The 23,983-nt window shown below is 41.5% G+C and overlaps 1 protein-coding gene across 4 annotated transcripts in view; it reads right to left on the reverse strand.

Moving 5' to 3' along the window:
- GLT8D2 (glycosyltransferase 8 domain containing 2) overlaps positions 1-23,983 on the reverse strand; it is a 50,010-nt gene that overhangs the window by 12,216 nt on the left and 13,811 nt on the right. For 2 of the 4 annotated variants that reach the window (XM_043440252.1, XM_043440253.1), the window contains 3 exons: positions 5,165-5,211; positions 3,765-3,857; positions 421-592 (listed from right to left, as the gene is read on the reverse strand). In XM_043440252.1, coding sequence (XP_043296187.1) covers positions 421-592; positions 3,765-3,857; positions 5,165-5,183 — 284 coding nt within the window. In that variant the 5' untranslated portion in view covers positions 5,184-5,211. Of the gene's footprint in view, positions 1-420; positions 593-3,764; positions 3,858-5,164; positions 5,212-19,268; positions 19,291-23,119; positions 23,477-23,983 lie in introns of those variants that run through there. The other 2 variants (XM_043440251.1, XM_043440254.1) reach the window with 2 other exon arrangements.

The following is a 23,983-nucleotide window of genomic DNA, read 5'->3' on the forward strand; positions in this document are numbered from 1 at the left end:
TTGAAGGACATTTACTAGACCCAAGAAAGCAGAGAATCCATGTAAGGAAAGATGAGAACAATTAAAAGGAAGTAGAGGGACTTCTCTGGTGGTGCAGTGGACGAGAACCCAGCTGCCAATGCAGGGGACACAGTTTCCATCTCTGGTCTGGGAAGACTCCACGTGCCTCAGAGCAACTAACTCTGTTTCTCTGGCCTGCGTGCTGCGACTGCCGAGCCTGCAGGGCTAGAGCCTGTGCTCAGCCACGAGAGGAGCCACCGCAACCAAAAGCAGCCTGCTCGCAGCAGCTACAGAAAGCCCATGAGCAGCAACGAAGACCCAGCACAACCAAAATAAATACACTTTTTTAAAAAAACAAGTTGATTAAAAAAAAAAAAAACAGGAAGTAGAAAACTCCAAAGTCCACAGTACACATGTTACCGTATTCGGGACAGAGTGTTCCGGAGCCCAACGACATAAAACAAGATGTTGGCATCGGTGTTGCTGTAGATACTGTTGATGGCGGCCATGGCGGCGCCCATCCTGCCTGCTGCTGCACAGATCACCACGGGAATTTCATCCTCCATCTCCTCTGCGGTCTCAGAGTCATCATCTGGAAACATCAGAACCAGAGTCTTGGAACATGAAGGAATTTCACAGGTCAGCTTGTCTTCCCCACTCCAGGGGGAAGACAGCACAATAGGGAAGGGACTGTCCATCATTCTCCAATATCCAACCTTTCCTTCTCTCAGAACATTGGAAATATAGCTGGCACATAGCCAACCACTCAGAATATTTTTCTAGACTCCCTTGCAGCTCTAAGTGACCAAGTGTTGACCAGTGAGATGTTGGTGTCAGTATATGTGCAACTATTGGGTTTGCCTTTAAAAAGAATGTGGGGATTTCCTGGTGGTACACTGGTTAAGTGGTTGAGTGAAACTATTCTGTACTCTATGATAGTAGATAAATGTCATTATAAATTTCTCAAAACCCATAGAATGAATAACACCAGAGGTAAACCCAATGTGGACACTGGTGGGGATTCCCCAGAAGTTCAGCGCTTAAGACTCAGAGCTTCCACTGCAAGGGGTTCAATGCCTGGTCAGGGAACAAAGATCCTGCATGCCTCATAGTATGACCAAAAAATAGAAGAAAGAAATTAACTATGGACACTGGTGATAATGATGTGTTGATGTAAGTCCGTGGAATGTAACACATGTACCACTCTGGTGCAAGATGTTAATAGTGGGGGAGACTGTGCGTGTGTGTATGTGAGTGTTTGTGTGTGTGTGTGTGTGTGTGTGTGTGTGTGTGTGGTGGAAGGAGGAATGGGAGAAGTCTCTGTACCTTCTGCTCAGTTTTGCTGTGAATTTAAAACTGCTCTAAAAAGTAAAGTCTATTAAAAAATCAACATGCACTTCTCGAAAAACTCCAGCCCAAATAGAAGAGGATCCAGTAGATGGTGATTGTTTTCTGCAGCCCTCTCAGCCTCCATTCCAAAGGCAGACCTCCTACCAGCTGGGTGTATGTCTCTCAAGCCTTTCTTAATGTACACCCAAAACATGTAAACTACACACTGTATAGATATTACATGAAACTTGATGTATTATTTTAAAACCAAAATGAAATCATAATTTCATAGTCTCTGTAACTTCCTTTTTTCATATAACATACCACAGATATCCATCTTTAGATGCCAATATTGTGTTCTTTTGGGCAGTATTCATAGCACTGATTGCTTTTTAAAATTTTAACACTGAATGGGATAAAAATGTGCTATTGGATAAATTTATGTGGTCCAAACACTTTATCACATATAAATATATGGCCAGTTAATTAGTCAGGATATGTGCTTTCTAACAGTTCTTTTAACAGCTATTATAAAAGCAACTCATTTCTTTCCATGGAGAAAGGAGTTTGCAATGGGATCAGCCAGCTGAATGTGTTGGCTTATGGGCAGGAAGTGAAATGTGAGGAGTAAAGAGCTCGAAGTTCAAACAACATTTGACCTTATATGACCTTCTCTCTTTCTCAAAGCAATGTACTGAGTCATTCTTTCTGTACTATTGTGGACTGAATTGTATATCCCTAAAATGCATAATGCTGGAGCCCTAACCCCCTAGTATTAAGTTAAATGAGGCCATTGTGCATGCTCAGTCACTCATGTCCAACTCTTGGCCAACCCCAAGGACTGTAGACCACCAGGTTCCCCTGCCCACGGAATTTTCCAGGCAAGAATACAGGAGTAGGGTGCCATTTCCTTCTGCAGGGGATCTTCCTGACCCAGTGATTTCTTGCATCTCCTGAATTGGCAGGCAGATTCTTTACCACTAGCATCACCTGGAAAGCCCTAAATGAGGCTATTTTTGCTGATTAAAAATTGACAAATGGGGCTTCCCTGGTGGGTCAGTGATAAAGAATCCACCTGCCAATGCAAGAGATGCAGGTTTGATCCCTGGTCCGGGAAGATCCCACATGCCGTGGTGCAACTAAGCCTGTGTGCCACAACTATTGAGCCTGTGCTCTAGAGCCCTCAAACCGCACCTGCTGAAGCCAGCACAGAGCCCTCACTCTGCAACAAGGGGGGCCTCCGCACTTAACGAAAAACTAGAGAAAGGTCTGCACGGCAGCGAAGACCCAGCACAGCCAGAAATAAAGTAATTAATTTTAAAAAGATAGATTGGGAAAAAAACAAAAACCAGCCAAACAAACTTGGGGCCAGGAGGGTGTTTTAACACACCCTCTGTGGGGTTCTTATAAGTGTTAAAGTTTGAGTAGCAGTAATAACTCTAGAACACAACTAAAATGTTAGTCTTGGTGGGTTTTCTACAAAAAGTCCTTGGAAACTGACCAAATTTTTGCTTGTCTCTGAACCTGCCTATTGAAAGGACTCAAACTGTGTCCTTAAGTATTTCATCTCCTTCATTCATTTATTTAGCTGTCCTGGGTCTTAGTTAGGGCATGCAGAATCTAAACTTTATCATTATTATTTATTGGAGTATAACTGCTTTTCAATGTTAGCTTCTGCTGTACAATAAAGCAAATCAGCTATATGTATACATGTATCCCCTCTTGGACCTCCCTCCCACCACCTCTCTTATCCCACTCATTTAGGTCATCATCAGTTATGGCATGCAAACTCTTAGTTGTGGCATGTGGGATCTAGTTCCCTTACCAGGGATTGAACCCAGGCCCCCTGCATCTAGAAGCTCAGAGTCTTAGCCACTGGACCAGGGAAGTCCCAATTAGGTATCCCTTCTTGGTGGACTACCTGCCTGCTTACCTGCTTCATTCTTTTCTATAATTATTTTTATTGTAGTAAAATATGCAACATAAAATTTACCATCTTGGACTTCCCTGATGGTCCAGCGGCTAAGACTCTGTTCTCCCAATGCAGGGGGCCTGGGGTTTGATCCCTGGTCAGGGAACTTGATCCCACATTCCTCAACTAAGAATTCACATGTTGCAATTAAGATCTGGTGCACCCAAATAAATATATTACAAAAAATCTTACCATCTTAACCATTTTTAAGTGTGCAGTTCAATAATATTAAACACATTCACAACTGTTGTACAACCATCAGTATCATCCATCCCTATAACACTTTTCATCTTGTAAAACAGAAACTCTATACCCAGTAAACAATAATTCCCTCCCCCACCCACTCAGCTCTTGGCAGTCATCACTGTGCTTTCTGTCATCATGAATTTGACTATTCTGTCTCATATTAGTGGAATCACACAGTATTCATCTTTTTGTGATTGGCTTCCATCACTTATCATACCTGCTTCATTCCTGAGCATGGTCCCCTTATGAACTTTCTTATACAGAATCCCACAGAGGGTCACAATCAGAAGGAACAGCAACACCTGGTTAACTGAAACAAAAATAGAAACATGTTCAAGTCTAACCTGTCAAACTGAAATTGTGGATTAAGTTTGGAATAGCCGGTGTGAACACATGTGCTCCCTGACATTTCTGACATACACAGGAGTAGAGGTCTAGAACCTTTCTCCAAGTAGACAGCATGCAAAGTAAAGGGTTAATCTGTGATACTGGTGATTCTCAACGATACCAGATGTAGTTTAAGGGGAGACAGGGCTCTTCCCAGGCAGTCTGATGTACAGATTACTTAACCTCTCTGAGCCTCAGTTTGCTCATCTGTTAAATGGGGATTGTAATAATAATCATTACCTTTCAGGGGTGTTTTGAGAGTTAACAAAGCCAATAAAGGCCCAATAAAGACTTTAAAACCATTATGTATTATCATTTACTATTTTTGTGCATCAAGATATTCATACTTATTGGCTTCATACTGATCTATTTTCTAGCCCCTAGGCATTTGTCCTCACATTTGTAAAAGGAAGGAGTTGGACAGTCTTCATGGATGCCTTTCAGAGCTACATCCTAAAGCTCAGTTGTTCTGCCTTACTGACATCCACCATCTCCTCTCTGCCTTTCTGGGTTATCAGATTCAGACAGAGACAAGCAGATACTATACTCAGTTTAAAACAGAAATACAGAGAAGCAGAAGAGAAGAGACAAAGTTTAGAGTTTGTCAATACAACTGATTAATATTCCCATCCCACAGCCAGTTTGGGGAAGCAGCCCATTGCCTCTACCATCTGACCCTTTTTTAGTATAAGTATGTCCCATGTAGTATTTGGGATATACTTACACTAAAAACTTATTCATAGTTTATTAGAAATTCAAGTCTAACTGGATATTTTATCTTTTTATCTGCTACACTGGGCAGCTCTACCCTGAGGGTAACAGTAACACAATTAGGTTATTATTTTCCCACTAGATTCACAAACAACTGGATATAAAATCAGAGGCAAATCCAGGTTTTGATGGTGTCATAAGAGTAAATAATTTGAGGTGACTCTTTAAGGATAAGAAAACAAATTACAAGTTAGACAGGAACATGAATATTTATTTAAAATGAGAAAATAAACCATATTTGCAACTTTTATAGAACCATCAGACCACTCTCATGAAAAATCTACCCCTGAACAAAACATGCTAAGAATTGCCTTTGGAAAAACTATCTATGAAAATCAAAGAAAATTTCAAATATAAATAAATAAATAAAAGAAGAAGACAAATAATAAGACCCAGCATCAAAAAAGTCCTCCAAAATATCTATTTTTAATCATAACTTTCCAAAGTTTGTAATCTTACTTTTTCGTAACAAAGCCATGTGGGTTCACGTGGATAAAAACTGTGACCTGTGGATTAAAGAATAAAATTTTGCTTAATAGATAATCAACCCAAAAGTCATAATACAATTATTAAGGACTATGTCTTTGACTGTTTGATATATGGCAAATTTTATAATCATTCTTAACTGTTCTGAATTTAGAATTTTGGAAACTATTTTGTGAATGTAGATCTCACCTCTTCAGGTTGATTTCTCTGGTTGTAAAAAATGTGCAAAAGGCCCCCAATGGTAATCTTTTACCTTCTTCAAGAAGCTGTGGTACATATACACAATGTATTACTCAGCTATTAAAAAGAATGCATTTGAATCAGTTCTCGTGAGGTGGATGAAACTGGAGCCTATTATACAGAGTGATATAAATCAGAAAGAAAAACAGCAATGCGGTATATTAACACATATATTGGAATTTAGAAAGATGGTAACGATGACCCTATATGTGAGACAGCAAAAGAGACATAGATGTAAAGAACAGACTTTTGGACTCTGTGGGAGAAGGTGAGGGTGGGATGATTTGAGAGAATAGCATTGAAACATGTATATTATCATATGTGAAACAGATCGCCAGTCCAGGTTGGATGCATGAGACCGGGTGCTCAGGGCTGGTGCACTGGGATGACCCAGAGAGATGGGATGCGGAGGGAGGTAGGAGGGGGATTCAGGATGGGGGACACATGTACACCCATGGCTGATTCATGTCAATGTATGGCAAAAACCACTACAATATTGTAAAGTAATTAGCCTCCAATAAAAAGAAATAAAAATTAAAAAAAAGAACAGCTGTGTGAGTCCCCTGGGTTAGCAGGTCAGATGGCACTAACTAAACGAAATGTCACATAAGAAAGCTTCCTTGATATAAAATATCAATTCCATGCGTTTTCCTCTGCTATCATAACTTCCTTCCTTTGATAAGGACACTTCTACATCTTTATGAATCCCTTAAGAAAACAGAACCTTCCTCAGAGGAGGACACTTACACCCCATTCAATCATTTATTCAGTAAACATTTACTGAGATCCTACTAAAAGTCTGTGCTATGTCCTGGGGATGCAGTAAAAAACCAGTCCTGGTCCCTAACATGGAGCCATTTTCAGTGGGAAAAAAACAGATATTAAAATGTAATAAAACAAAATAATTATCAGTAGATTATGAATAAAATAATTAGACATAAAGGATACAACAGAGCTGCTAGAATAAACATGAATGGAGGTAGGGAAGCGTCTTGAAGACAAATCAGGAAAAGCCTTGAGGAGATGACATTTGACCAGGAGAAGGAGCAGGAGCCAGTGGAAAGAATGCAGAGGAGCATACCAGGCAAAGGGAACAGCAAGTGCAAAGGCCCTGGGGCTGAGGATCTCAAGCATCACAGGAAGCTCAGTGTGGCTGGAACATAGTGGACCAAGGGAGAGACTGACCCGAAGAGGCTGAAGACAAACTGTGGGGGCCAGTAAAGGGGCATGGACCCCTTTCATCCACCTTTGTCTTCCTTAAATCCCTAAAGCAATGTTTCTCATCAAACATTCCCACAGAAATTCTGATGACAAAGGACAGCAGACACTCAAAGTCATCCACAGTGAGTTGAAAATACCTAACAAGTTTCTTGTTTTACCTTTAAATTCATGTAAACTGGTACAAAAATATCTGAAAAAACCAGTTCCTTTCATTGTCAGAAGAGCTCTTTTTGGGGAGAAAACTCTTCGTTATGAAATCAAGGTTTTCTATGCATAGATGGATGGATAGAGGTGAGAGAAGAAGAAAGCTAAGAGTAAATGATAAGCTGGAATCCTGTGATTTGGCAGCAGCCCAAAAAGAACAGCATGTAAGGTGGAGAAAGATCCTGGGACAGGAGATGCCAATCACCCATTAGAACTTATTAAACAACACATTTCTAAATAACCAACAGGTTACTGAAGAAATCAAAAGGGAAATCAAAAAATTTCTAGAAACAAATGACAATGAAAACATGACAACTCAAAACCTATGGGATGCAGCAAAAGCAGTTCTAAGAGGGAAGTGTATAGCAATACAATCCTACCTCAAGAAACAAGAAAAACATCAAATAGACAACCTAACTTTACACCTAAAACAATTGAAAAAAGAAGAACAAAAAATCCCAAAATTAGTAGAAGGAAAATTATAAAGATCCAAGCATAAATAAATGAAAAAGAAATGAAAGAAATAATAGTAAAGATTAATAAAACTAAAAGCTGGTTCTTTGGGAAGATAAACAAAATTGACAAACCCTTAGCCAGACTCATCAAGAACAAAAGAGAGAGGAATCAAATCAACAAAATTAGAAATGAAAAAGAAGAGGTTACAACAGACAATGCAGAAATTCAAAGGATTATAAGAGACTATTATGAACAACTATATGACAATAAAATGGAAAACCTGGAAGAAATGGACAGATTCTTATATAAGTTCAATCTTCTAAGGGTGAACCAGGAAGAAATAGAAATTATGAACAACCCAATTACAAGCTCTGAAATTGAAGCTGTGATCAAAAATCTCCCAAAAAGCAAAAGCACAGGACCTGATGGCTTCACAGGAGGATTCTATCAAACATTTAGAGAAGAGCTAATGCCTATCCTTCTAAATCTCTTTCAAAAAATTGCAGAGGAACACTTCAAAACTCATTCTATGAGTATCTATTTGATGCTAAAATCAGACAAAGACAAAACAAAATAAGAAAACTACAGGCCAATATCCCTGATGAACACAGATGCAAAAATCCTCAACAAAATTTTGGCAAACAGAATTCAGCAACACATCAAAAAGCTCATACACCATAATAAAGTTGGGTTTATTCCAGGAATGCAAGGATTCTTCCATATACACAAATCAATCAGTGTGATACACCATATTAACAAATTGAAAGATAAAAACCATATGATCATCTCAATAGATGCAGAAAAAGCCTTTGACAAAATTCAAGACCCATTTATTATTCAAACTCTTCAAAAAATGGGCATAGAAGGAACCTATCTCAAAATAGTAAAGGCCACATATGATAAGCCTACAGCAAACATTATTCTCAATGGTGAAAAACTGAAAGTATTCCCCCTAAGATCAGGAGCAAGACAAGGGTGTCCACTTTCACCGCTATTATTCAACATAGTTCTGGAAGTCCTAGCTACAGCAATCAGAGAAGAAAAAGAAATAAAAGGAATCCATATCAGAAAAGAAGAAGTAAAGCTCTCACTGCAGATGACATAATACTGTATGTAGAAAACCCTAAAGATAGTATCAGAAAATTGCTAGAGCTAATCAGTGAATTTAGCAAAGTTGCAGAATACAAAATCAATACACATAAATCACTTGCATTTCTATACACTAACAATGAAAAATCAGAAAGAGAAATTAAGGAATCAATTGCATTCACCAATGCAACAAAAATAATTAAATATCTAAGAATAAACTTACCTATGGAGACAAAATAACTGTATACAGAAAATTATAATACATTTGTGAAAGAAATCAAAGATGACATAAACAGATGGAGAGACATTCCATGTTCCTGGGTAGAAAGAATCAATATTGTGAAAATGACTATACTACCAAATGCAACCTACAGATTCAATGTGATCCCTACCAAATTACCAATGGCGTTTTTACAGAACTAGAACAAAAAATTTACAATTTACATGAAAACACAAAAGACCCCAAACAGCCAAAGAAGTCTTGAGAAAGAAAAACGGAGCTGGAAGAATCAACCTTCCTGACTTCAGGTTATACTACAAAGCTACAGTCATCAAAACAGCATGGTACTGGCACAAAACCAGAAATATAGACCAATGGAACAAGATAGAAAGCCCAGAAATAAACCCATGCACCTATGGGTACCTTATTTTTGACAAGGGGGGCAAGAATATACAATGGGGCAAAGACAGCCTCTTCAATAAGTGGTGCTGGGAAAACTGGATAGCTACTTGTAAAAGAATGAAATTAGAACACTTCCTAACACCAAACACAAAGATAAACTCAAAATGGATTAAAGACCTAAATGTAAGACCAGAAACTATAAAACTCTTAGACGGAAACATAGAAGACTCGATGACATAAATCAAAGCAAGATCCTCTATGACCCACCTCCTAGAGTAACAGAAATAAAAACAAAAGCAAATAAGTGGGACATGATTAAACTTAAAAGCTTCTGCATAGCAAAGGACACTATAATCAAGGTGAAAAGACAACCCTCAGAATGGGAGAAAATAATAGCAAATGAAATAACTGACAAAGGATTAATTTCCAAAATATAAAAGCAGCTCATATAACTGAATGCCAGAAAAACAAATAACCCAATCAAAAGTGGGAAAAAGACCTAAACAGACATTTCTGCAAAGAAGACACAGAGATGGCTAACAAACACATGAAAAGATGCTCAACATCACACATTATTAGAGAAATGCAAATTAAAACCACAATGAGATATTTCACCTCACAACAGTCAGAATGGCCCTCATTAAAAAGTCTACAAACAATAAATGCTGGAGAGGGTGTTGAGAAAAGGGAACCCTCTTACACTGTTGTTGGGAGTGTAAACTGATACAGCTACCATGGAAGACAGTATAGAGATTCCTTAAAATTCTAGGAATAAAACCACTATATGACCCAGCAATCCCTCTCCTAGGCATATACCCTGAGGAAACTAAAATTGAAAGAGACACATGTATCCCATTGTTCACTGCAGCAGTATTTACAATAGCTAGAACATGGAAGCAAACTAGACGTCCATTGACAGATGAATGGATGAAGAAGTTGTGATACATATACACAATGGAATATTACTCAGCCATAAAAAGAATGCATTTGAGTCAGTTCTGATGAGGTGGATGAGCCTAGAACCTATTATACAGAGTGAAGTGAGTCAGAAAAAGAAAGATAAATATTGTATTCTAACACACATATACGGAATCTAGAAAAATGGGGCTGAAGAATTTATTTACAGGGCAGCAGTGGAGAAACAGACATAGAGAAAAGACCTATGGACATGGGGAGAGGGGAGGAGAGGGTGAGATGTATGGAAAGAGTAACATGGAAACTTACATTACCACATGTAAAATAGATAGCCAACGGGAATTTACTGTCTGGCTCAGGAAACTCAGACAGGGGCTCTGTATCAACCTAGAGGGGTGGGATGGGGAGGGAGATGGGAGGGAGGGTCAAAAGGGAGGGGATAGATGTATACCTATGGCTGATTCATGCTGAGGTTTGACAGAAGACAACAAATTCTGTAAAGGAATTATCCTTCAATAAAAAATAAATTAACAACAACAACAAAAAGAACTTCTTTCCCTGTACAGGTGGGCTCTAAGGACTTTCGAAGAACTGAAATTTCCAATACTCAGTCTGCAGCCTCTGCCATGCTCGGCACCTTCTAATTCCCACCCTGCCTCCACACTGCTTTTCCCATGAATCTAAAGACACACGTTGCTGTATTTGAGAGGAATCAAGGGAAGAGGGCACGTTCTTTATTTTGAACATGGAGGGTGGGAGAGAGAAGCAACTGATCTATAAAGCTCTGTGGGCAGTGGACAGGAGTATGGAAGCCGTCAAGGACTGGTATGAAGTTTGGAGGGAATATTGCATCAGGGAAAGGAGAGTTAATTTCCTTTGAATTTCCAAATCGATGGCAGATGGCTAGAATCTTAACTTTTTTTTGACACAAATATCTTGGAAGTTTGGTGACTCCTACAGATCTCTTCCCAGAATAATATCTTTAAAAGCTTAAAAGGTATATTGTGTTACAAAGAAAATGAATGATAAAATTTTAAAGCAAGCCATCAAAATATTGGGGGAAAAAAACAAATTTGTGAGCTACCAACAAACATACTTCTTTATTAAGCACGTAGAATACTTACTGTAACTTGAGGTAGTGATGAGCTTTAAAAAATGTGAGATATTTGTAACAACTTTAATGTAATAGGAAAACATCTGATTTATACTGATGATGAAATCACAGGTACCACAGTTATTTTTGTGGTTTGTTGCCTATATTCACAAGGGAAGGAAATGCTCAATTTCAATGAAAGGTTAGTGAAATTAAAGATTCATTTTTCTCATCTAAGTGCCCGAGGAAATGAAACGTACCTATGGACACTTTAAGCATCTGCACATCTCAGTTTAAAGATTACAGAATCTCTGGGGCTGATTCAAAGGACAGCTAGGTTAAGATGTCAGAGAAAACTGACATTTTTAATGTTTCACCGTCTAGTAAAATTGCTTCTTTGGGAAGATTTGCCAGGTTTGTGCTGTAGCTTTGTGTAGCCCCAGACTCACAGAGTGTGTGTGTATGTGTGTGTATGTGTGTGTGTGTTTGTGTGTGTGTGTGTCTGTGTGTTTGTATCTGTGTATGTGTGTGTTTGTGTGTGTGTTTGTGTGTGTGTGTATGTGTGTGTGTCTGTGTGTGTGTTTGTGTGTGTGTGTGTTTGGGTGTGTGTGTATGTGTGTGTGTGTTTGGATGTTTGGGTGTGTGTGTGTCTGGGTATGTGTGTGTGTGTGTGTTTGTGCGTATGTGTGTTTGTGTGTGTATGTGTGTGTGTGTTTGTGTGTGTGTATGTGTGTGTGTGTGTTTGGGTGTGTGTGTCTGTGTGTGTGTGTGTCTGTATGTGTATGTTTGTGTGTGTCTGTGTGTGTGTTTGTGTATGTGTGTGTGTCTGTGTGTGTGTGTGTGTGTTTGTGTGTGTGTGGCAGGGGATGGGGGTCGGGTGGGGAGGAGCTGAGGGGTGGGCTGTTGTGTGCTGCAGAATGAGAAATTGTCCCAGGCAAACAGTAGGAGAGGAGCAGGTTGACTCTCAAGGTAACTGCCAGGGATGAGGAGCACGAATGAAAAAGAAAGCCCTCAAAGGACGGCTGGAGGCATGCCAGAGACTGATCTGGGATAAGATTTGCCTGTTTTTCATAGCTGTACACTGCCAGGAGTAATAAGAATATCCATCTTTTCACAACTTCAAATAGACCAGTGTTGTTCTTCACTGAACGTTATAGAAAATAAAAAAGGGCCCAGGACACAAAACAGAAGGAGACTTTTCACTTGGTGATCTTACAGGACTTACTAAATAACCAATATGGCTCTCGACACCAATCAATTAAAATGGGCAACACTGATGTCCCACTGGTCTGTTCTGACTGATAAACAGAAGCCTTGGCACCCATAGAATGCTGAATGGCACAAATGCACTACCTACTCAGTCAAATCAATAGTTAAGTACAAGAGAAGCTAAACACACATGCGCACACACACACGCGTGCACACACACACACAGTGAAGAGTAGCTGTCACATCATCGACCATCCTCATCTTCTCCCAGAACAACTTCTTACTTCTTTTGCTTGAGACAAATGCATAGCAAATTCCAAGCCATCTATCAACTAGATATATTACAGGAACAATTTCTTCTAACAGGAGAGGAAACTACCTCTTCAAAGGATAAAGAATTGGCCTTATAAGAACTATTCTGCCAAGACACTTGAAATATGTTGACAAGGTCATTTCTTTGCAGTGTCCTATATTTCCATAAATTTCCTATTGTGAACTTCCATAATTAGAAAGAGTGCTTCACTCAGGGAAACACAACTGGTGACATACAATAAAAATTCAGTATATTTGCTTAAAAAAAAAAAAAAGGCTTCCTTCTTGTGACATGTCAGTGATTAAAGGCATATCAGATCAACTTCAAAATTTGATTTGTTGATTTTTTTTTAATGTTTAAATTTTTACATATAGTAGACTATCATTCTGTGATTCTTAACACATGCATAAATTCTTGTGATAATCCCAGCAAATGCAATAAAGAACAATTCCAGCACCTCCAAGGAATTCCCCTGCACTGCCCTCTCACAGATGGACTCGACCTGACACCTATCCCCTGGTAACCCCTGATCTAGTCTCTGTCCCTATAGTTTTGCCATGTCCGGGATGTCATTATGAGTGGAATCACACAGTTTACGACCTTCTGAGACTCTTCTTTAGTTAGTTATTTTGGGGCATGCTGGGTGTTTGTTGCTGAGTGGGCTTTTCTCCAGTTGCGGCAATGGGGAGCTACTCTCTAGTTGCAGTGTGTGGGCTTCTCAATGCAGTGGCTTCTCTGGTTGCGGAACACAGGCTTTAGGGTACAAGGGCTCAGTAGTTGCCACTCTCAGGCTCTAGAACACAGGTTCAGTAGTTGTGGTGTACTGGCTTATTTGCTTCTCGGCATGTGGAATCTTCCTGGACCAGGGATCAAACCTGTGTCCCCTGCGTTGACAGATGGATTCCCGCGAACTGTACCACCAGGGAAGTCTCTGAAACTCTTCTTTTGCTTAGCAAGAGACATTTGGGATTCATACTTGCTGTTTTATGTATTCATAATTTGTTCCTTTTAATTTTTTTGGCCACGCGCTGTGGCATGAGGGATCTTAGTTCCCTGATCAAGGATTGAACTCACACCTTCTGAATTGGAAGTACAGGGTCCTAACCACGGGACCAGCAAGAAAGTCCCTTTCTTATTTTTGAGTTTTGAGAGTTCTTTACATATTCTGGATACAAGTCTTTTCTTAGATATGTGATTTGCAAATACTTTCCTCCAGCAGATGGCTCTTCTTTTCATTCTTCTAATAACAAATTTTGCAAAGCAAAAGTTTTTAATATTGATGATGTCCATTTCATCAATTTTTTTTTCTGTTTTATATCATGCTTTCAATGTCATATCTGAGAACTTTTAGTCTAACTCAAGGTCATGATGAGTTTCCCCTGCATTTCCTTCTAAGAGTTTTGTAGTTTTATATTTCCATTTTGAGTCATTTTTTTATACGGCATGAGGTATAAGTTCATTTTTAATCATATAAATGTCCAGTTGCTCTGGGACCATTTGCTAAGACTATCCTTTCCCTTGAATTAATTTTTTTCTTTAATGTTTAATTTGTCAAGGAGTTTGAATCTAAAGGATGACATGTGTTCTAAAGATTTCTTATTCTCTCCTATGCATTTTACAAGAATTATAGATCTGGATAACAATCAGCGGCTAAAAAGTAACTTATATAATCAAATAAAGATTCAACAACATTTTCCAAGTAGCACCAAGCTTAAGGAGACAGGAAAAAGGCTGATACATTGTTAAAAAGTTTCAACCAAACATTTGGCAAAATCCATTCTATCTTTGCACAATATTCTAGAGTATTTTATCTGTGCTCTGAAAATTCAAGAGAGCTAACAAACTGTGCTCTCAAAATATACCTCTTATAACTCTGCTTCCCAGTTATCCCAGTTCACCATTGATCTATATGCTTATCATAATATCTTATATGTTCATTAGAAGAAGCAGTGGGCATTAAGAGAAGCAGAAGATAGCAGGGTAAGTTTAATGTAAACGCATGAAGTATAGTCATTAGAATTTTAGATTTTAAAATTCATTTTAGCTTGGAAACCTAAAATTAAATTTTGTCACATATTCAATCATTTCTTTGTGGCATTTTCCAGAAGCTGAAAACTGATTTCCTTTATCTTAAAAAAAAAAAAGAAGAGAAAGAAAAATAGCTAATTTGCCATAAATGACAATTTGTCTTGAAAACTCAAAGTTTATTTTAAAATTAAATTGATGCTTCTTAATTCTTTTCCTTCTCAGGAACTTCTGAACTTGACATTTGACCAGAGGTAACAGTCGGCAAACAAAGATTACTAACCTTTAGGGATTAGCAACAGGACAGAGACACCCCGAGGGATGAAATCAGGAAAGGCAAGGCATCATAGTACTCCAGGGATTCCTTATGAACCAAAGTGTTGTGAGAACCTGTTGGCAGTGATCTGGGGAAACTCTTCAACAGGGATTTGATTCAAGCCTTTAATTCACTGTAAACAACTGGCTACAATGCCTCTTTCATTTTACCGGGGTTTAGACTGTACACCCAGGAGCTCTGAGTGCATTGGCAATGGCCCTTTTCCTTTTCTCCTCATGAACTTGGGGAAGAATTGAGTAAAAAAGCACATTATTTATTATTCTTCTGTGACTGGTTTCAGGTACTTTTTATCCACCTACTATTCTAGATGATATGTGTTAAGCTAACTTTTTGAGGTGAGTTAAGCTAACTTTTTGAGGAGATGTCAACCTAACATGGTCTTTGACCTCATGTCTGTTCCATTCCAAAGACCATCTAGTACCATGGGGGAGAATGAGAGGGAGGCCAGAAGGCTCTGGGCTCTGAATTCCTGAGGCCAGCTCCTCCCTGGATATCCCAGTAAGCCAACCCAATAAATTCCCGTCTTTTCCTTAAACAGCTTTGAAATGATGTTCCATTTCTTGCAAACAAGGATCCTTAAACAAACGCATTCCTTGTAACCAAAACAGTGTGCACATATAGAGAGAAGCTTGCAGGGGCCAGATGATAATAATAGCTACCATTTACAGAGCTTAATTTGCACCCAGCTCTATGTTGACCATTTAGGTACATTATTATTTCCTTTAATTCTTATGAACAAACTCAGATGGATATATTACTAATTCCATTTTTCAAATGAGGAAATTGTGACTCAGAGAGAATAACTTGCTCAAAATCACACAGCTAGTATTTAAATGGTGGGACAGGGATTTGACATTAGGGCTTTCTGATTTCAAAGCTGATATTCGTTAACCACAGGACTCTTGAAGAGCTATTTTGGCTACCCCAGAGGCAGGGGAGGTGGGCTCCAGGTAACAGATGCCACTGCGTGTTGATGAAATTCACAGCTCCCAGGGAAGTTGGTCTACTTTCCCCTGAGTGCTCGGTTACTCTAACTACTAAGGTCATGCCAAAGAGTAAGTGTCGATGCATCTGAAAAGGGTGCTATCTTTTCCTGTCCATCATGTTGTCAACTCTAAACTCTGTTTAAGATAAAATAAGAGGCTTCAGAAACTGGATACGGCACATCTAACTGCAAGGCACAGCGGTGGTGAGCCAAGGAAGGGAATTCCTGAAACAAATTCTTCTAGGAAAACTTCTAGGGTGATTTTGAAATGCAAGGCTGAGAGGAGTTCTTGAGAAGGTTTCCAAGATAAAACTGTTTTGTTTACTTTTTAAAAAGAATATGAGATTGTTACAGAGATTCAGTATGCCTGACTGGCATCTTTCTCCCTCTCTTTACAATTTCATCTCATCTCTGATGGTGGCACATTCCATTTAAGCTGCTTAAAGTGGTGTCTCCAATACTTGCAGGCAAAAGCGTCCTAATTAAGTAGGTGCCCAAGAGATGTTTGCATCTTCTAGAGAGGAGCTGATGGTGTGGATTTGGCAGAGGGAGCAGAGGTGTAAAGGGGTGGAACGATGGGAGAGGTCAGGGACGGGAGCTTGAGGGAACGGCTGCAGGATACCTTAAGAAGACACAGAGTAAGAAGCAGAGATCTGGGGCCAAGAGAAACTGGGGCAGAGGCTGAGAGAGCTCTTCTGAGCTATCATGGCTCCTGCCTGAGGAAATGCATCACAAGACTCACTCCTACACGGACGAGGACCCAGTGCACGGCCGTGCAGACCGCCTGCCAGCTCTCTCCTGCTCTACACACATCCTGTGTGTAGCCTATGGGACCCCACACTTGCCTGCTTTCCCACCCACTGTGTGATCACGCATTCTCAGATTCTTCGGCTATTCCCTCATCTCCAGAACTTCTAAATGGTGGAACAACTCAGGACTCAATTTTTTATTTCTTCTCTCTCTAAATTCTTGCCTTAGGCAGTCTCACCCTGTTTCCTGGATTGAATGCATGTGTGCTCAGTAGCTCAGTTATGTCCAAGTCTTTGCAACCCCGTGGACTATAAGCTTACCAGGTTCCTCTGTCCAAGGGATTCCCCAGGCAAGAATACTGGAGTGGGTTGCCATGTCCTTCTCCAGAGGATCTTCCCAACCCAGGAATTGAAACTGCGTCTCCCACGTCTCCTACATGGGCAGGTGGATTCTTTACCACCTCACACCTGGGAAGCCCCTCCTGGCTTGAGACACCATTTACATGCTGATTACTCCCAAATTACTGTCTGCAGTCCATTTCTCTCATGTGGACTCCAGACTCCTAAAGCCAAGTGTCTGTGGGCATCTCCACTTGGAGGCATCCTCACGTCCAAATCTTAGCTCCTGATGTTTCCCCACCATCATCTTCCCCAACTCCATTCTCACAATTGCTCCATGAAAACAAGCTTGGTTTTGTCCTTGACTCCTCTCTGTTTCTCCTTCCCTACAGATGGACTGACAACAAAGCCTGTCATTTCCACCTTCAAAACACATCTAGAATCTTCACCGCCTGTACTGCCTTTGCCCTGGCCTGATCAGCATCATCCTCTGTCCCCCTTTAGTTGATTGTTTTTTATATTAGATTTCTGTTCAGAATTCTCCAAGGCCCCTCTATTTCTCTTAGAGTGGAAGCTGAAGTCCATACAGTGTTCTATAAGATCTCACCCAATCACACTGCCCTCCTTGCCAGACACTCTTCTGCCTCAGAGCCCTTTACACTCCTGGCACCTGGGATGGTGTTGCCTTCACCTGGAATACTCCTCCCGGATACCCACAGGGCTCACTTCTTCACTTTGCTCAGACTCAGGCAAAACCCCCTAACCCCAGCAACACACATATTACTTCTTAGTTCCCCAATCAGGGACTGAATGCCCCCTGCGTTGGGAGCACAGAGTTTTAACCACTGGACTGCCAGGGAAGTCTATATTCTTCTCAGCAATGACCACCATCCAACATACCGCCCATTTTTCACTGGTTTATTGTCTGCCCGCCCCCCCCCCCAGCAGTAGGGGATTCCCTCATAGCTCAGTTGGTAAAGAATCTGCCTGCAATGCAGGAGATCTGAGTTTGATTCCAGGGTCAGAAAGATCCCCTGGAGAAGGAAATGGCAACCCACTCCACTATTCTTGCCTGTAGAATCCCATGGACAGAGGAGCCTGGCAGGCTACAGTCCATGGGGTCGCAAAAGTCGGACACCGACTTAGTGACTAAACCACCAACATCCAATGATAGGCTACAAGTTCCGTAGATGTAGGGTATTTTGTCTGTTTTTGTTCATCGCCATATGCCCAGCACAAGTGCCCGGAGATAGAAACTCTCAAAAATATTTACAGACTGGAGGGATGAGCAAGGGGCCCTCTCCTCCAGGAAGCTGCACAAGAACATCAAACATCACCTGTTCTCACCTGAAATCAACACCTGCCCCACAGAAGCTCCTTCAGCGTTTTCTGAGCATCCTCCTCTGCTTCCTCCCAATCCCGCATTCAACCAACCTCTGATTCTGACAGTTACACCTCCTGTTTCTTTTTTTTTTTTTTTTTTTATGGACCAAGTAGAGTTTTATTGACTTTCAAGAAGTATTACTCACGTCACACTTTTCATCAGGAAGTAAAGGCACTGACCAATCAGGAACAAGCTGTGACAGTTTGGGAAGGACACCATCTACAGGGCCATAAAAACACCGACTCTGCTCGGCGTGAGGTTACAGCCATTACCATGAATGGGGTTTGGAAGAACCTTTGCCCATAATTCACGACACCTCCTGTTTCTTAATCCCTCTTCTTTCTATCCCGCCTCATTTCACTCACTGACGCTGCAGGAACTCCCCACCTGGACTTTCTACATCTGGAATCTCTGCTCCCTCCCCTTCCCCAATCCATCCCTGGTACAGATGTCACAGGGACTATTTTTATTGTTTAATAATTATATCAAATTAGTTGGAAGCATACACTCAGCTTTAGTATCCTTATTTTTAGTTTGGTTTTACTTTTCTTTATCACTTGAAACATTTCAAGTCTACAAAAAGCTGAAAGAATGAATTTTCAAATACCCTACACCAGATTTACCAATTGGTAACATGTTACCATATTTCCTTTCTCTCTTTCTCCCCATTTCCTGCCTCCCTCCTTATACACACACACACACACACACACACACACACACACACACACACGCACACACACATGGCTCTCCAGCCCTAAATACTTCATCATGCATCTCTTAAGGACAAGGACATCCTCCTGTATAATCACAATGCCATTATCACACCTAAGAAAAATAAGAGAAAGGCCAAGAAGAAGACCCAAGCCCTCTGCTTTTAGCCTCGGCCTTTCTCTTACCTTCACAACAAGGACGCCCAGAACTGTATCCTCTGCACTTCTGTAAGCTTTCCTAGGCTGAGTGACTTCTGTGTTGTGGTTTCCCTATAGTACTAGTCAAGCCTTGAGCATTCAGAGCCCATAGGCCTGACTATAGGACGGCAAGAAAGAGGCAGCTGGGGTGTCACCTCACTGCCAGTGTTGGAAGGAGGGAATCCCTAGAAAAGGTCCCGAATGGTGGCAAGGAGGATCTTGCATGGGGAGTTGTTTACCAGATGCCAGAGTTTGGGGCTGCGGCCAAATCTGGAAAGAATGTTTTGAGACCTGGCAGTTGCTGAGGGGATTAGCTCTGCCTTGGAAGAAAAGGCAAAACTGGGAAGGACTCCAGAAAGTATTCCAAAAATCAGAGCCCGTAAGTTTTATTTTACATGCCAACTCTAATCAGTTGGTAGGAGCTTTCAGAATTGATAAATGGAGATGGCGTCTAAAGCCATCACCAGACTCAGAAAAAGAAAGAAAGAGAGAGAGGAAAGAAGGAAGAAAGAAAGAAAGGAAGAAAGAAAAAAGAGAGCACTGTGATTGATTAATCATGTCTGCCATGGGTTCAGGTAAAGAGCAATGGGAAAAGACCTGGGAATCAAAAGGAAGATAAAAGTGAGGGCTCCTAAAATGTACTTTTGAATGACTTAAATCCAGCAGAGCATATACCTGAGTGGAAACAACACAGGCTTTGTGACTTTGAATCCTGGTTCTGCCTCATTTCTTACTGTGTTTACAAAACCCAATCTGTGAAATGGGACTGTTTTGCAGATTAGATGAAATAATGCATTACAAAGATAATAGGAAACACTTACATAGTAATTTCCATGAGCCAGACATTGTTCTAAGACCTTTGCATGTAAATAAATTAATTTGATTCCGACAACAACCCTATAAGTTTATTCTTCCCAGTTTATCCCAGAAAACTGAATCTCAGAGAGGTTAAGAGACCTGCCAAGAAGATCTGTGATTTCACGGAATTCTGTAAGGCTCGACTCTGAAGTTCACAGGTGCATAAAACACAGTCAGTGGGGCACTTCAGCTTAAACCAGGCAGGCTACAGAGTCATCAACAGGACAGGAGCATGGGTTCACTTGAAGAGAAGAAAAAGGACAAAACCAGGACTCAGGAATCTGACCTTCAACAAGACACCTCTGGCCTTTTTACATTTTGCCGGAGCATGAAGGCCTTACTCCAGATCCACCAAAATACACTGGATAGGGAAGTCTTCATTTTGCAGAGGACCCATCCTGCTTTATCCTGCGTTGGATTCAAGCATTCTTTACAACATGGCCTTAGCTCAGGTGTCGACAAACTACAGCCAGATCCTGCCCATCACTGTTTTTTGTTTTTTTTTTTAAATAACGTTTTGTGGGAACATAGCCAGGCTCATTCTTTGATGTTGATGTTTGATGTTTTTTCCATGGCCGATTCCACACTACTTCCGCAGAACAGAGCCATCGTGATGGAGACCACCTGGCCTGCAAAGCCCCTTATATGGCCCTTTGCAATGAACATTTGCTGATTCCTGCTACCCACCTTAGGCCAGACTTTGTACATATCCATATGTCAGGTATGACCAATTATCCTGGGTGCTCACCGGGGGAGGTAGGATGTAGGACATCCATAAGAGGAAGCAAGATAAAAACAGGTGTGGGCAGAAGAGGATATTGCAAGGCTTCCCTGGAAGTCCAGGGGTTAACGCTCCATGTGTCCATTGCAGGGGGCACAGGTTCAATACCTGGTTGAGGAACTAAGATCCCACATGCCATGTAGCATGGCCCCAAAATAAAAATTAAATTAAAAAATAGTATATTGCAGAGAAATAACACGTTAAGCTATGTGATGTGATAAAATGGCTCAGAATCAACTGGGAACTGCAGTGTTAAACAAACAAGCAGATTTCTGCGGAACTTCTCAGGACTTTGAAAATGCCATCATGACTTGAGCGTGCTGAAAGACGGATATGGCTCACAGAACATATTTTCCTCATGGGACTATCTTCTTTGGAACATTCTTTGGCAGATGCTGAAATAAAAGACGTCTTTAGAATCAAGCTCCCTGGGAACTAGGAATGAAACGGTGAGGGCTGTGGCTTGGTGAGCATGTCTTTCTCTCAGCGAGGGAAGAGGCAGGAGAACTAAAGAGAGGCAGAGTGGAAGAAAGAAGGAGAGGTGTTCGAGGAGAAGGAAGAATGCTGGGCCCTGGAGAGACAACTTGGGTGGATGTGAGGAACAGCTGGTGGACTACTGGGGGGGACCGTGTATCCAAAGCGGGGCTATGGCCCAGTGCAGGATGTGCGGTCACTTTCTCCACCCCCAGCATCATCCTCAGCACCACTAGAGAAGCTTCCCTCCCTCCCCAAGGGCTCACTACCCTGCGGATCCTGCATTATGTCCTTCCAGACACACGAAAGTAAAAGTGTTAGTCACTTGTCACTCGACAAAGCTTTGGTGCTTCCCTGATGGCTCAGCTGGTAAAGAATCTGCCTGCAATGCAGGAGACCTGGTTTGATGCCTGGGTTGGGAAGATCCCCCGGAGAAGCGAATGACTACCAAATGCAGTATTCTTGCCTGGAGAATCCCATGGACAGAGTAGCCTGGCGGGCTACAGTCCACGAAGTCGCAAAGAGTCAGACATGACTGAGTCAATGCAGGAGACTCTGGAGACATGAGTTCAGTCCCTGGGTCAGGAAGATGCCCTGGAATATATTCTTGCCTGGAAAAGTCTACACACAGAGGAACATGGACAGCGCGTGGGGCCACAAAGAATTGGACGCAGCTGAGAGACGGAGCACACAACACCTTCACACACACGATGTCGCTTAATTCCTCTTTTACAAATAGGAAGAGCTGCCCAGAGTCAAAGCTTGTAAGCGGCAGTGCAAAGACTCGTCTCTGTGAGTCAGACCCCAGAGCCATGTTCTCACCACTGCCCTGCACAGCTCTGAGTGAGATGGAGACCCAGAATTCCATCATGCGGCATGCAAAAGCATTCCGTGTATGGATGCAACACCAAAACATTCGGAGGAAAAGAGAAACAAACCAGTGTCGCTTGGGATATTTGGCTGCACGGGGCCAGACAGCTAGGGACTGCCTCTTCCACAGCACATGCAGATGTTTGGATATCATATTTTCATCTTCTCTTTTTCCTCTTATATTAAGTATCCCTTCTTAACTTATGTCATAAGTTACATATCACTCTTTATCAGGCTTAGCCAATGTATTATTCTTGCTCATAAAGTGAACATAAGATGACATTTTTTGAACATTAAAAAGCATTTTTCAGCCTGAACACTATGACTACTGTATTTACAACAAGACTTATTTAGATTTCATATGATTGCTAGTACTTTGCGGGGGAAGGGGGGGGCGTGGGGCCCTCAGAACAGCTTCCTAGGATGGATTCCGAAAACATGATTCATAACTCAATTAAATCTTTTGTGGCTCAAAAACATACCTGCCTTAAATGCTAGCATTTATCAAGTCCTAGCTAACCGATGATTAGCTAGCTGATTTCCACACTGAAAATATGAGGAAAACAGTAAATCAACACTCTTTGGCGGATAGGGAGATGGAGATAAATCCAGGTCTGGAAAAGCAATGCAGGATGTGAAAAACTTGCACACTATTTTGGATTTGCGGCGACGGCAAAAAAATGAAGAAGATTCCGCTGGCATGCTACAAACATCAGCTGGGGGCGCCTGAAGGCGGTTTGCCTGGGACAGTCCACCTCAGATCTACTTTCTCGCATCTACAGCAAAATAAAGGACAGCTGCCAGCAGGCCAGAGTGAAATAGACGGGCTGTCACCCTGTTGTAAATTTCTGTTTACCTGGTGAGCAGTGAGAGCAGGGTTCTGGGTTCCTCCGTCCAAAGAGCTGCAGGGCAGGGCGTTCAAATCGTGGCTGGCCCCAGGGTACTGCCCTTCATCGAGCTTCAGCTGCTTCTAAGATCCCATTGGAAATCTCAAAGGGCTGGAGAGCCTCGAGGCCAATATTCCGTTTCCAAGAGAGTCCTGCTCCCCCACTGCACCTCCCTTGCTTGCGTCGACTTTGGAGCGGGTCGGGTTTCTTCCACCCCTGCTCCAAGCAGCTGGGAATCCAGGCGCTGTGCTGGCCGAGTGAGGAGGCCCCTGAAACCACTTCCAGATGTGCTTGGCTGGCTGGCTCCGATGGGCCAGACTTCCTTTTGCAGCCTCCTCCGGCAGCCCGCAAATCATTTTGAAAACAAGGCTGCTATGGAGGTAAAGATGCAAAACCGGAGAAAGGCAGAAGCTTGGAGGGTGAATTTCCACCATACACTGGGTCTCAGGTAAATGTTGAGAGAGCAGAAGTGAAGAAGTTAAGTGCATACCAATTTTAAGACTGTCTTCATGGCCACTAGCTTTGCCTGAAATGCCCTCGTCATTAGAATGCTTTTGTCTCCAAGTCAAAACCCAGATAACAACTGTGGTCTCCTCTGCCAAGACAACGATGGTGACAGAAAGTTTCTAGATGGTGTGTTTTGCGCCTGAACATGGACAGGAATCAGGCAGTGCGTCAACCCCACCCAGTTCTGTGCTGTTCTGCGTTCCTGCCATTTATTCTCAGAAACCCAGGAAACCGTGCCAGCGCTTTGCCTGGGATCATGGAATGTATTCGGCAGTGGCTTCTCTCCCTAGTTCCTACAAGGAAATGAGTCTGTCTCTGCTCACTGC

The sequence above is a fragment of the Cervus canadensis genome, chromosome 21 (assembly GCF_019320065.1).
Source record: "Cervus canadensis isolate Bull #8, Minnesota chromosome 21, ASM1932006v1, whole genome shotgun sequence".
Taxonomy (NCBI): Eukaryota; Metazoa; Chordata; class Mammalia; order Artiodactyla; family Cervidae; genus Cervus; species Cervus canadensis.